The sequence below is a fragment of the Sinocyclocheilus grahami genome, unplaced genomic scaffold, assembly GCF_001515645.1.
Source record: "Sinocyclocheilus grahami isolate Dianchi unplaced genomic scaffold, SAMN03320097.WGS_v1.1 scaffold80.1, whole genome shotgun sequence".
Lineage (NCBI taxonomy): Eukaryota > Metazoa > Chordata > Actinopteri > Cypriniformes > Cyprinidae > Sinocyclocheilus > Sinocyclocheilus grahami.
The window spans coordinates 633597-648035 of NW_015505259.1; the positions used below are offsets into that span (position 1 = coordinate 633597).

Here is a 14439-nt window from a genome sequence, read left to right on the forward strand (position 1 = left end):
ATGGCCTAAATCCAAAAAGAATGCACTGAAACAAATAAATACATGTTAAATGATGAAGTCTGGATACAGTACCAGATGTGTAAGAGAAAAAAACCCTCTTACAGCATGGCTTGCAGTTGCTTGCCTCTGAGAAATTTGCGGTTTTCATGGTGCTTTCTCCAAGACCACAGTGATAGATCAAAACGCCAACCTTATTAATTACCATCACAGTGCAATGCCAGAGCTGGTCATAAATATGAAAGGTCATTAAACGATCAAGGAAGACTTTGTGTCAGATAAGAATTGCTCTTCCCCCACAACAGATCTTCACAACTGTCTACACAATGAATTCTTTTTTCTATCAATCTCCCAGCATTTCTTGCACATCATCTAAAAAAAAAGAAAAAAAAGGAAAAGTCCCTCATAGCTAAAAATAAAGCCTCTTAAATCTGATCGTGGATTCTCTGCTGTGTCTTGTCACACATTTTCAGAGGGAACCTTGTTATAACCAGCACGCAAAGAAAGTTCTTTGTCTTATTAATAACACAGAGACACAATAATCTGCCTCTTTGTCCAAGTGTTACTCTCCAACAAACGTGGCTGAGGTCATCCACCACAACTCATACATACAGTATGTATGTAGATGGTGGTCAAACTGGATTGTGTTTGACAAGAATGCTGATTCAGCATGGAGAAAAATCTATTTTATTGTGATAGATGGTTGAGCTGGCCTTAAACATCATACACTAGGATCAGTAGTTTTATTTTCTTTTTAATACATTGAAGATTTCCTGTGTCTCAAATCTATTTGTGACCTGTTGTACAAATGCAAGTAGGTCACTGACACCATTTTGCATCTTGAAGCAGTTACCAACACTGAAAATGCTTGAGAGACATTAGCATTGCTTTCACAGTGAACATAATTCGGTTGATAGATGACTTAAAGCTCAGGAGTCTCAGTTACAGAAATAAAACAAAAGCATTGCTTTAAGAATCAAGCACTCTAGGAGCACTTATTCTGAACATGAGAATGAATGACTTTGCCTGATGGATTATTTTTTACATTTCACATGAACAACCATAGACTCTCCTGATCTCATCTAAACTCTAAAGCTAAGCAAGGTTTGGCTTGGTCAGTACTTAGATAGGTGACCACCAGGGAATGCAATTTGCTCATCAGAACTGACCTCAATGAGTAAACACTGGTTATATAACCTAATTCCTGACATTACAGAACGCATACAGTAAGCGGATTCCCCACATTCTTCTCATTCATTTATAACTGCATATAAGTGTGTTTCTGACTAAATGTATGGTGCATTGCACGTCATCTCATTCTTATTCTTCTTAGGTTGATGAATCAGGAATATTCTAAAAGATGGAACATAATTAGCACAATACTTGCCTAAACCATCTCCATAAGGGTTTCCACACCACAGTTTTCTCCTGTATTAGTAACTTTCTGCAAACAAGCATGTGCAGCTTGTTCTCCAATTAAGTTAAGTCAAGCGTATCACTTTCAAGACCAGTCAAAATACAATAAACAGCTTTTATACAGGCCTCAACTACACAAGATCTAGCTATAACACAATTTTGTAAAAAAATATTGTATGGCACTTAATTATTCTGTCTAATAATAACAAATTGTAGACTGCCAAAATTCAGTATTTTTTGCAAACCTGTGGATCTACATTTTACACTAAATTAAGAAACAAGTGCACACGTATTAATTAATAATGATTTCTGATTGAAAATGCTTGCACTCAGAGTTTACACACAAATATGAGCTACAGGTTAAAAACAGTCTGCCAAAATGAAAATGTTTAGAATGAATCTGCAATTAGTATTCATGCATGCATGTAATTCTAATGGATTCACACTGAGCCACGCATGCAGACCTCACATCACAGCAGATGTGCATAAGTAAACGTTCTGCTGGTTAGCATATACCCAGGTAGTAAATGTTGGTCTGAGCCCTGGCAAAGCGATAGCAGAGCAGAGCAGAGCAGAGCAACCGCTGACAGACAGGAATTGACTGGTGTCTCTCATGGTAGAAAGCACACCAATAAAAAACACATACCGACAAGACAAGCGGCACAAGTTTGAGATGCATCACAGTTTTACCTTTGTGGTTACTAACGGTTAGGCATGACTGACTGGGCTCTGGTCCCTCGGGGAGGGTGTGGCAGGCCACAGGCAGGCCCCTCTCCTGTAGGACTGTCCAGCAGCTGTCCAGCAGCACCTCACAGAAAGTCCTGCAGGGTAGCAGGGCTATCCCAGGTTTTTCAGAGGGCTGATGGCATCTTGGTGCCAGTAGTAGGCAAAAAAACCATTCCAAACCATGGTGGCAGCCTGAACGCAGGAGCCAACCCCATTCATTTAACACAGCTACCACATCCTCTGCCTGGGTGTGGTTAAAAAAATTAGGTACAGAATATGTGACTTCACCGTGAGATGAACAGAAAGGCCAGTCAGAGCCCCTTGATAAGCAGTTTGTGGAATCCTCAGTGAAAGCGGAAGTGCTAATTATACTAATCCTGCTGTCAGTGACCCTTGTCCCTGTAAGGTTGGTCGCTGTTGTTTTGCCTTCCTGAGCCAAATCCATAGTGGGCACTGAGCCTAAGCCTGACCCAACGGCATCACCTGAGGAACCTTTGACATTTATTTTGTGTTCGACTTCTTCTGATAAAGACTTATCATTACCCGTTTTCGAGGAGATGACAGGTGTCCTCACTGTGACATTGTTATTCACAGTTGAGTTCTGGTCCCAATTCTTCACAAATCCTTGGATCCCTCTGGCTGCATCTATTTTTTCCGACCCTACATCAGCAATTTTCTCCTCCTTACTGGTCGTTCCACCAACAGAAGTGTCATTGTCCACTCTGGGGGCCTTTGTGACAGGTGAACTGTTCCACCAAAAGGCATGAAGAGGACCCACATACAGAATCAACAGGATAGACAAGCCCCAGCTGCATCTCATCTTTGCATATACACTAGTCCTTCTGTTGCCCGAGTCATTCAGAACATGCTATCAGGCGCGTCTTGCAAAAGTAGTCTAACCAACACTGCAATGCAAGATGAGATATCTTTTCCTTCTCTTAGCTCATTGTAACAGGGGGAGAGAGAGACAGAAGGCGTGTTCTCTTTAATATAAGTTGGACCTCATTGGCCACTTCTACTTTTCCCCTCCAAAATGTGAGAAATATTCAACCTCCCTCTGTGTCCCAATAGACCCTGCTTCGAGAACACAGATGTGCAGCCTCAGTTTTCCTAATGCTCCTCTTTTGAGAATAAAATCCATATATGGACCCCTAAAAAATATTTAATATACCTTACTTGTTTGCTTGCAGAACTTCAATGCCCATTTCAATGCCATTTCAGTTTTCATGAATGACTGTCAGTAAAATTAACAATTAATCTTTGATCATTAATACTGAAAACAACAATGTGGAGATCACTATGTGCACATATCCTTTTTCTTTAAAATAATACAAAATATATACAAAAATTGAATTAAATAATTAAATTGAATTGGAATTAATTTACTTAAAGGGTTAGTTCACCCAAAAATGAAAATTAGACTGCGTTTTACTTACCCTCGAAGCATCCTAGGTGTATATGACTTTCTTCTTTCAGACGAATCCAGTCGGAGTTATATTAAAAATTGTCCCGTGCTGCAGACGGCTCCGGGGGATGAATAAAGGCCCCCTGTTGCGAATCCATGTGTTTTGTAAGAAAAATATCCATATTTCAAATGTAATAAACACTTCGCTGACTGTCATACACTGAAGCAGTTCCGGCGGATGATGCAGCATGTCAGCGTTGCGTGATTAGTGACGAATGCGGAGAGAAAACAAAACAAAACGCCGGTCACGAATTAGAAGTACAAACCGAGGATTTGCAAAGAAAAATGTGGGAGCGATATAAACCAAGAGGAGACTGGATTTCCTTTGCTAACGTAAGGAAACTTTGCTTCCTTTGCTCCTATAAACAAACTCGCGAGACTAGCATACCTCAGAGGCGCGCGCGCTGCGCATACGTGCTACGTCATCCGCCGGAACTGCTGCAGTGTATGACAGTCAACGGAAGTAAGAGAAAAGTGTTTATTACGTTTGAAATATGGATATTTTTCTTTAAAAAAAACTCATGGATTCGCTACAGGGGGCCTTTATTCATCCCCCGGAGCCGTCTGCGGCATGTTTTATTATGAATGCGCGAACAAAACGCCGGTCACGAATTAGAAGTACAAACCGAGGATTTGTAAAGAAAAACGTTCTTTCGATATAAACCAAGAGGAGACTGGATTTCCTTTGCTAACGTAAGGAAACTTTGCTTCCTTTGCTCCTATAAACAAACTCGCGAGACTAGCATACCTCAGAGGCGCGCGCGCTGCGCATACGTGCTACGTCATCCGCCGGAACTGCTGCAGTGTATGACAGTCAACGGAAGTAAGAGAAAAGTGTTTATTACGTTTGAAATATGGATATTTTTCTTTAAAAAAAACTCATGGATTCGCTACAGGGGGCCTTTATTCATCCCCCGGAGCCGTCTGCGGCATGTTTTATTATGAATGCGCGAGCTTTATTTGACGACTGGTGGACTGTTCAACTGTAGCACCCGCTGACTGCAATTATAGAGCTTGGAATAGCCAGGACAATTTTTAATATAACTCTGACTGGATTCGTCTGAAAGAAGAAAGTCATATACACCTAGGATGCTTCGAGGGTGAGTAAAACACAAGCTAATTTTAATTTTTGGGTGAACTAACCCTTTAAAGCATTTGTATGCCCCATTTTGTTTTGTTTTTTGCCTTGAGATATCACTTTCAAAATCATTCTGAAGGTACACTGACTTCTAATAAGACAAATGGTTTCTCACCACTAATTGTCTGTTCTGGGAGTAAGTTTAGTAAGTGGGTACAAAATTCCATGAAAAGGGTGAATTGCATGTGCATGTGTACAGCAAATGCATGTGCACAGCTACAGCAATTACAGCAGTGATACATTCACAAAAGTGAATTCCACTATAGACTGTAGAGGGCTCAAATGGAGCAAAAATACACGATTGCTTTATACCAAAAATAAATGTTTCCATTTATGCATTTATTTCTTCAAAACAAGACTTTTCGAAGAATGTGGGGGTGCAAACAACATTAGACCTTTTGACTTTCATTGTATGGACAGACTACATTATCCTTTAAAAGCTGTGTGGCATTTTAAAACCAAGCTCAGTAACCCCCTACATAAATTCAGAATTTTAATATTGTCCTTAAAAGACTGTGTATGATCTTCAGTCATTTTTACTCAGTAATACTATTTAGTCTTCAGTATATTCTACAGCATCTGCACAAAACAGCACTGCAGTTATTTAAGGGGAAAACCAAGCAAATGGCTTACCCAGTATTTCTTCTCAGTCCCTCACTGGTTGTACTGAGAGCTCATTGTACATCTATTCATGCCAGCAGGGCATTTTGGCGTGGGTCTGAGTGACAGACACACAGCAGCTGACAGCATATCTGATCTGGTGGATGTCTCAGCCTACGTACGTGTGGAAACCCATAACCTCATCATTGTGAAAGGCAGTTTTCCCACATTCTGATTCTGACCATGCTTGAACCACCTCTGCTCAAAATCTCAAATTGTCTGTCCAGCTGTTCACTCCACATATGCTCTCAGCTCACCCTGATCACACCATGGGTACTTGGCCCTCTAACAATCTCTTTGTCTATTCCACTCCCTCCGTTGCATGCTCTCACAGTTCCTGTCTTTCTTACACAAATTGGCACAACCTACACAGACACATTCACAGTATATGCCAGGCTAGTTCACACCGCAAGGGTGTTGCCAACAGGGCAAACACACTGGCTCAATAAAACCTAGCAAATATGTTATTTGGACTTCTGGCAGTACGAACTGGCCTCAGAACACAGGCTGTTATCATTATAAATTAAAAGCATTAGCCCACATACAAAACTAATAAAGGTAAAAAACTAATAAAAACAAATACACTGAGATGCTGCTCATGATAGTAATAATAAAGAGTATAGTAAAACAAGAGAAAATTATACAAAATCTTCAACCAATATCCATTAATGAATAAAAGTAAACAAAAAACACTATAAAATGTTGGCTCACTCTTAACTGCAAAACTGATTCAGATCATTTGTAGGTTGAGCATGAACTATGCATTCCAGGTTTTGGCATGGCATAGCATTTAAACAGGGTTTCAATCTGGATATTGACTAGGTGATTCCAAAACTTATTATTATTATTATTTTTTAACCACTGTGATCATGATGTAGACTTGCTTGGATGTTTCAGATCATTGTCGGTTAATGATCCAACTCTGCTTCACTAACAGCTGTCTTAACTTTGAAGTGCCCAAAAGCTGTTAACTACAGCAATCAAAAACATGACATGTAGCAAACATTCTTACCTATATACTACAACACATGCCAAAATTCTTAACTTTTTCTACAGCACTATATGTGGTGATGTAGTGAACTGTTCTTGATCCTTGCACTGTTAGCCCTGACTTGACCTTAGACCACCTCTGACTCTGCTATTACAGGCCAGTGAAACAGGCCTGGGAAACAATAATATAATTGCCACCAAGGGTTTCATGCACAGCTTCTTTTGACTTATTTTTTTAAAAGTCTGGTCTTTTTTTGAGAACAATTTATTTTCTGCAGCTAAAAACCTGTTTTTGTTGGCACAAAATCACAATGCCAGGAAATTTAAGTTTAAAACAAATCACCTTCTAGTTTTGGCATGAAATACAATCAAATTGCATGTTTTGGGAACAGCACATTCATTTAGAATCAATTCCTTGGATTTTAAATGATGTTGAACCGTAGTGCGTGTGAACAAAAAGGATAAAGATATACTCTATTCAGCAACTCAGTCGTAATATCCTCCCTAATGTCCTCTGATTCTCACAAACTTGGAATGACAAAGCATGTTGGGATCAGATCAGGGGCATCCGCTGGGCAGACAAACACCAAGGGGGCAGACATGAGACCAGTGCTGGATTTATCCCACTCTGAGGTATTATTAATAAAGTGCTCAATGTTCAGAGAAGGTCAGCAGCCTATTCCAATATTAACTAACAATACTGAACTTCTTGATATGACGCCCACATGTCAAACACGGACCCGTGTGTGTCTGTTTGAGAGGCACTTTCAAATCTCCACTATCTAGCGATAAAAAATCATGGAATACAAAACAAATAATAATAATAATAATAAAAAAATCATAATATGCATGCATTAACCAATGAACACAAAGCTGTGATTGCCATCTTCAGATCTATAAATGCTGGGAAAACCACTGGATAGGCAGTTCCATAATTGACTTGTATATTGGCATAGCGGCATTATGTAAACGCTCATCAAATAACACTTGACGCAACTGAACAGCTGCCTTAATGGCCTATGCGTATACTGAGTTTATATCCTTATAATCCTGTTCAGCTGGACAGCTTCCCGTAGGGTTATGGAGTACACAGAGAGACCACACTTGAAGACAAGATTGCACATACTTAGTTAAAAGTACACTCAGTCATTTCTTTCCTCCTTTTTACAAATAAAGAAATGAATAATACTTTAAAAATTTGTTTAAAATCATGCACTCAATAAAATTACACTTCCGTTTGTGGAATGAATTATTCAAGGCTGCCTGAGAATAGAGCACTTCTATATTGACCTCAGTAACTGAAAACATTTGCTTTAGTGTGATTTTACATTACATTTAACACTAGACACATCCTTAGATTATGAAGCACATGTTTGTAGATTGATTGTGGAATAAATAAATGTAGATTTCAACAATTGTCAGATTCTGCGGTACTGTGCTGAATACAGATCTGTATAAATTATTCATGGAATTTGGTACAGTTGAAAATGTATTTCACAGATGGTCATAAATATGGCAGCTATGAAGAAAAGGTCACGTGACTGAAACAGATGCAGATACAATACCTTTACTGTTTATAAGAACACTGCATTCCATGGGTGTAGATTTGGGTGATGGTAGGGGTATGTACTGTACAATTTATCAACAATCCATACTATACCAATATTTGTAGTGATTGCAGTTGTTGTTAAATGTAATAAGAGTTTTGTAGAGGCTTTATGTTTATGCACTCCACTGAAATATTGTACAAAATAGACACCAATATGGAGACCATATCATAAAGAAATAACCAAAGTAAGAAGTAGCTTATCAAACTTTACCTTATAAGTACCCCCCCCCCCTTTTTTTTCAGCAAAGCATGGTCTAATTACACTTAATGTTTACAGAACAGTGAGAGAAGTGTCTTGCTTTCCCACAATATTAACATAACACACTCATGCTGACAGATGGTAATTATATAGACAAGAGTCACACATATTTTAAGGGCAGCCAATTACTGTTTTAAAGGTCCCTTAATGGTACAGAATTTGATTACCTTAAAGGGATTGCTAAAATAAGATTTGGAACCAGCATCACTTTACGTAACTACTTGACTCAAATGTATTGTTTTTATACCTGACAACCCCATTTGCTCTACACACAGAGTGAATTTAGGTATCGAACATATTCTTTATTCTACCAAAGCCACCTTTACCCGTGAGATTTTGTGTTTGTTTGAAAAAGGGAATCTCCAAAGGAAACAGGCATACATCCTAGCAGTAAAATCAGTACAGGAAACCTAAATTAAGGATATGAATGCACACTGTATTGTAAAAGTGCAGAGTCTAAAACAATAATTACACAAAATGCTGGGCATAGACTGACCTTAAAATTTTGAAAATGGCCTTAAACATCTTTTGTAAACACAAAAACAATAAGTGATGACATTTTGATTGTCAGAGACATTGCATTTAGAAAGTACACTATCTGCTGGTAATAACACAAACTATTTCCGAACCTGTGTGCTGAGATAGACAATCAAAACGTTCACATTTTCTGAACAGTTAAATTCATTTTTTAACTATAACCTGTAAGCTTTTTTATTTTTTAACTATAACCTGTAAGGCAATAAAGTCAATAAAGTAAATTATGATATAAAAGATTCTATGCTTTCATCACAGGTAAGGATGAATCTAACTTTATAAAAAAATCATGCTAATTGCTGAATTCCCAGAATGAACTACACTACCCATAATCCAAGGAGAGCTCCATCAGCTATAGAGGTCATTCATAATAATTAAAAATGAGCTCCCTACTTGAATATATTTGAATATTACCTGCAAATAATACATTTAAAATATGTTGTTTTATGTATTATATAAAATGTATTATTATAAAATATATTTACTCAATATACTGATTTTTGGCTTCAAATCAATGTTTGAAATGTAGTAATATACTATTTGTTGTCTAGTATGGTCAATTATTTTCTAAAGTGATATTTATTTTGCTGGATGCATTACAACAATTGTTTTTGTTATGAACCACTTTTAGCAAAACTGATGAGAAATAAACAGATTGAAAACATATATATCAGAATATTTACTTCGAAAAGTCTTCTCTACTGACTATCAACTTTGACTCATCCTGTCACAAAGTTTTTACCGTGTATGCCTTTATGTAAGAGTGGGATTTTGGCAGAGTGAGGTAATGGAATGAATGTTCCATATAATTTACAATGCAGCATTCATCAGAATCAGAACAGAAGGACATGGAGGCACAATCCCTCTTTTACAATTAAAACTAAAGTGACTCAAGCGAACTGAAAGAAAAAAGAATATTTAAAGGGAGTATGACAACGTTTGTCAACTTACCCAAATATGATACAACGAAATGGACATGCATAATCAATTCCACTGAAATTATGCATTCTACGCACTTTATATTGTGCATGTTAAAATTATTTTCAACTGTTTTCAAATTGACCATAAGCATTCAAAATCAATGAAAAGTAGGAAAAGTACTGCGTGTGCTGGTCCAGCCTTGGTCATGTAACAGACCAACGTGATCTCATGATAATTCGTATGTATTTTACGTAAAATGTGGTTCTATAAAACGTACATTTACTTACGTTTTTACAGACCACTTCAAAAATTATGCCTTGTCAATTGTAAAATTAAACAAGAGGGTTCTGTCCTTACTAAAAAATGTTTACAACTGTTATAACTCTTTTTCATGGGTGGCATGTTGCCATTTTGACGGTGTGGGAAGCTATGGTTTTTTTCACAGTTTTTCTACTCACAATTAACACACATTGTGTGGAAAATCCAAACAAAACTTGGTGGAACAAGCCTTGTATCTTCCTTGCAAAGCTTTATGGACTTGCCTAGCCAGTACTGGCCTTATCATAACAGGAAAACAGTGTTCCCTGTTGATATAACACCTTTTAGTGGATTTTCTTTGCCAGCAGTGGAATGGCTAACTACATTTATACGTTTCCTCCAAATGCTCTACTGCATTACTTCATTTAGCCAAGTCTTGGTATATCATAACATTTGGAAGGTTGTAGACCATGGAAATGTCTACAAAAGCTGAACCACTTATTATGATATAGACTATGTGTAAACAAGTACATTACATCAATTCAAGACATGGACATCATGTTCCCATAAGGTCTAAGTAGCAGTGCAAGTGGAAAGAGCCCAGATGTGCTATATCATAAAGATTGCAGGTGAATTAAGAATGGTATTTGGTAAGTGGGAATATTATAATGCAAGATGCAAACTGCAAAAGCTTTAAAGACATTGAAAGATACATTTAATATGACAACCTTTTACTCTGACATCCCCAAATGTTAAAAGTGTTTTGTACAACCCTGTATACTGCAAACAATATCATGAAAACCTTGTAACCCTGTAAGTTTATAATGAAAGGAAGCCTTAGGATGAAGATTTACATTCCATCAAACTTTGAACAAATCATAAGCTAATTTCTTTATTAAAAACATAAAAAAGAGCTAGCCTACCTACAGACATGAAAAGAACATGTAAACATGTAGGATAAACACATGTAAACAAATCATGCAGGTTAACCACTGAGGAATAATATTGCACCTATCCACATTTGCAGTGGATAATTAGCTAATTGTCAAAGAATCACACAGAAAGCTGGCGCCACAGCAAAACAGAGTAGGCTATGTTAAATAATTAATTTACAATGATAATGGACGCTGGACAAATGGCATTTCAACTGAAATTTTGTAACTGCAACATTTCAACAAGAAGAACAAGCGATTTAGATACCTGATCGCTGAGCTTCTGATATTTTCTCCGTAAGTACCAGGTAAAACGATAATCCCAATATAAACCAAAGAGATTGCATCATTATCACTGCTTCTATTTCTTCAATAACTCCTCTGAAATTAAAAGTATATAATAATTAAAAAAACAGCATCAGTGGAGAAGTAATGCATGCCCAACAAACACTGAATACATTGTAAGACAGAAAGAGGGGCGTGGATGCAAATCTTGAGCACATCACTTAACTGTCCTCGGGGAGTTCCACTATCAGAATTGAACTTGATGTTAATTCAGCCTAGACGGACTGTACAGTAGAGCTGTTCTAATGAATGATTCAAAGACGTGAAATTATATACCTGGGTCCTAGAGCCGACAAATTCTTTCTCCCCCCTCCCCCTCTCTTTTCTTCCTGTAGAGCTGCTTTGGGATATGTGTATTAAAAAAAGAAATACATTGAACTAACACAAATATGACTAGCGACTATAGTCATTACCCCAAAACTGTTCATTTTAAAGATAAAATCATGAAACCACAAATTATATTAAAGGGGTCATATGATGCGATTTCAAGTTTTCCTTTCTCTTTGGAGTGTTACAAGCTGACTGTGCATAGATAAGATCCCTGAAGTTGCAAAGACTAAAGTCTCAAAACCAAAGAAATATTCTTTATCAAAGTTAAGACTCTGCCACGCCCCCTAAAACGGCTCATTCTAACACGGCCCCATATATCTACGTCACTATGTGGAAATATTTGCATAATGCCGCCCAAATGTGCACGCAAAGAAAGAAGGCGTGGTTTCAGTAACCGCAGTTAGTGTTGATGCAGCCATGTCAGGGAGACGCTGTGTGTTTCAATGCGAAAGCAAAAGCACTTTATTTGGCCTTCCGGAAGTAGATGCATTTAGGAATCTTTAAGATCACTTACAACAGAACAGCAATGCATTTTATGGACGACCATTTCGTGAACCTAGGAGAGGAGGTAATTCTGACTTTGCTATGACAATCTGGCGCTTCTGAATCAGCTACTGTTTTGTTGTTAGTTTAAGTATTTGCTATTGACTGTTCAAATGCGGAGTTTTGTGCATCGTGTGTGTGTGTGTGTGTGTGTGTGTGTGTGCGCGCGAGTGAGCGAGCGAGAGATAGAGAGAGAGAGCGAGAGCGAGAGTTCGTGAGAGGGAGAGCGCGAGAGAGAGCGCGAGAGCGAGAGAGAGAGAGAAAGAGAGAGCGCGAGAGCGAGAGAGAGAGAGAGAGAGAGAGGGGGTCACATCACAGTGAAGTCAGCTGTCTTAACCGTGGCTTGTGTAATGCAAACACATACCAGCTTCATCACTGTGTCTGTCACACGACTCTGTTCCCCTTTCGGGCTCTGTCTTTACATTTATTTTGAAAGATGAAGCTCGCGATTATGATAAGGGGCGTTACATTTCCGACAAGTGCTTGACCAATCACAATGCAATGGCTCAGCTGGCCAATCAGAGCAGACTGCGCTTGTCAGAAGGAGGGACTTTGTAGAAAACAACGCGTTTGAGAGAGGCGGGGCATAGAGGACCTACATTAATGTACAGTATTTGAAAAATAATGTGTTTTTTGAACATTAAAGCATGTCAACATATTCTGTTACACCAAATACACAAAATAATGATCTTTAAAAAAGCATCATATGACCCATTTAATTCCAAACAAAACAGTTCATGCTTTGTTCACAGTGACCCAGGTTATTTATTTATTTATTCGCTTGTTTGTTTATTTATTTATTTATTACTTCGCCTTTACTAATATTTCTTTACCATTATAGTTCTTTATGGCTGTCTTTCCCCTCCAGTGCCCATAATAACAGGATAGCTGTACAGTAAGGTGCTAATAGAAAATGACGAATATTTAGGGCATCTGTTCTGACATGTTAGGAGCATCTGTACCATTTCTGATTCCTTCTCCACATACATTCCATTAGGGTCTGAAGTATTATGGACTGATATTCATACTGTATGTATGTGTAATAGTGGTAGAAAAATTATACTGATAAAACGTCTCAGGTTACTTATGTAACCATGGTTCCCTGAGTAGGGAACGAGACACTGCGTCCTCTAGGGGTCGCTATGGGGAACGCCTCGTCGTGACCCGTGTCAGAAGCATACATTGAAAAACACCAACTCGTTGGCCGGCGACAGCCATGGCGTCACTACCGGTGCGACTATAGTATAAATAGGCGCCGGGAGCACACATCATTCACTTCTTCATCTGAAGCTTGCATCCGCAGCATGGCAAGAAACCTAGAGGATGCAGTGTCTCGTTCCCTACTCAGGGAACCATGGTGTAGCGTCTGGACCACCCAAACACACAATATATGTTTTGTTAGCTAGATTTAACAAATACTCTGTAACACCCCAGGAACAGGCCCCTGATTCCATGGTAACCCTGACACCCGATCCATTTACGAACTCCTGGAATTGATGTGAGTAGAATAACCCACTCATTGTCCCCATAAGGAAAATCCACAAGGAATGGACTTTTCTACTAATTAATTCATAGGAAAATCTTTCTTTGAATGAACACACATATTCTTCAGGCCATTGTGTATATTATTGCTGTTTTTGCTGTCCTTGGAACACCCCCTACCCAGGGCCGACGACCACCTACTGAGCCGAAAGCAACTGGACACAGAGAGAAGAGTACCTCAGACTCATGACTCAAGCGAGAGTTATGGCTACAAAAAGCTCACCAAGGTCATCATCTTCCTGGCCCACAACCTAGGAGTCACCCCTGGGACGTTAGACGACTGTCAGTGACGTTATTCCCTACGACCAAATGCCTGGGCTACATACCCCAAAAAAAGAAAAAATAGATTCCTTTAAAGATATACGGGTATATAATAAGGATATAATATGACCAAAAGCCTAGAATCATACTAGTCTTGGGCTGTCACACAGGGGCTACCACACGTTTCTCTTTGTATGTGCTGAAGGAACTGTCTCAACAGACCCTTACTAGCAACACCCTGTTAAGTAGGTATCCAGAGGATACATAGGAGGAGTGGTGCCCAAGGCGGAACCAGGGTTTTAAACCACTCAAAAAGAGCATGAAGTCTTTGCGCGTAGCTCTTTTCTTAGAAAAGTGGGCAAAGCATAACGTGCACACACTTGAATACCAAGTAGGGGTTCTCGTGGCACCCTGAAAGAGCAGCCCATAGATAGAAATAGCGCATCCCCAAACGCTATGTCTACGGCTATAATGCTGGAGTGGCTAGCAGTAAATCTGTAGCTGAGGGAGCAA

The 14439-nt window shown here is 38.7% G+C and overlaps 1 protein-coding gene across 3 annotated transcripts in view; it reads right to left on the bottom strand.

The window, feature by feature from the left end:
- Positions 1 to 11291, bottom strand: part of col18a1b (collagen type XVIII alpha 1 chain b) — a 49657-nt gene extending 38366 nt beyond the window's left edge. For 2 of the 3 annotated variants that reach the window (XM_016273630.1, XM_016273629.1), the window contains exon 1: positions 11174 to 11291. In XM_016273630.1, coding sequence (XP_016129116.1) covers positions 11174 to 11255 — 82 coding nt within the window. In that variant the 5' untranslated portion in view covers positions 11256 to 11291. Of the gene's footprint in view, positions 1 to 2682; positions 3051 to 11173 lie in introns of those variants that run through there. The other variant, XM_016273628.1, reaches the window with a different exon arrangement.
- Between the last annotated feature and the right edge of the window lie 3148 nt (positions 11292 to 14439).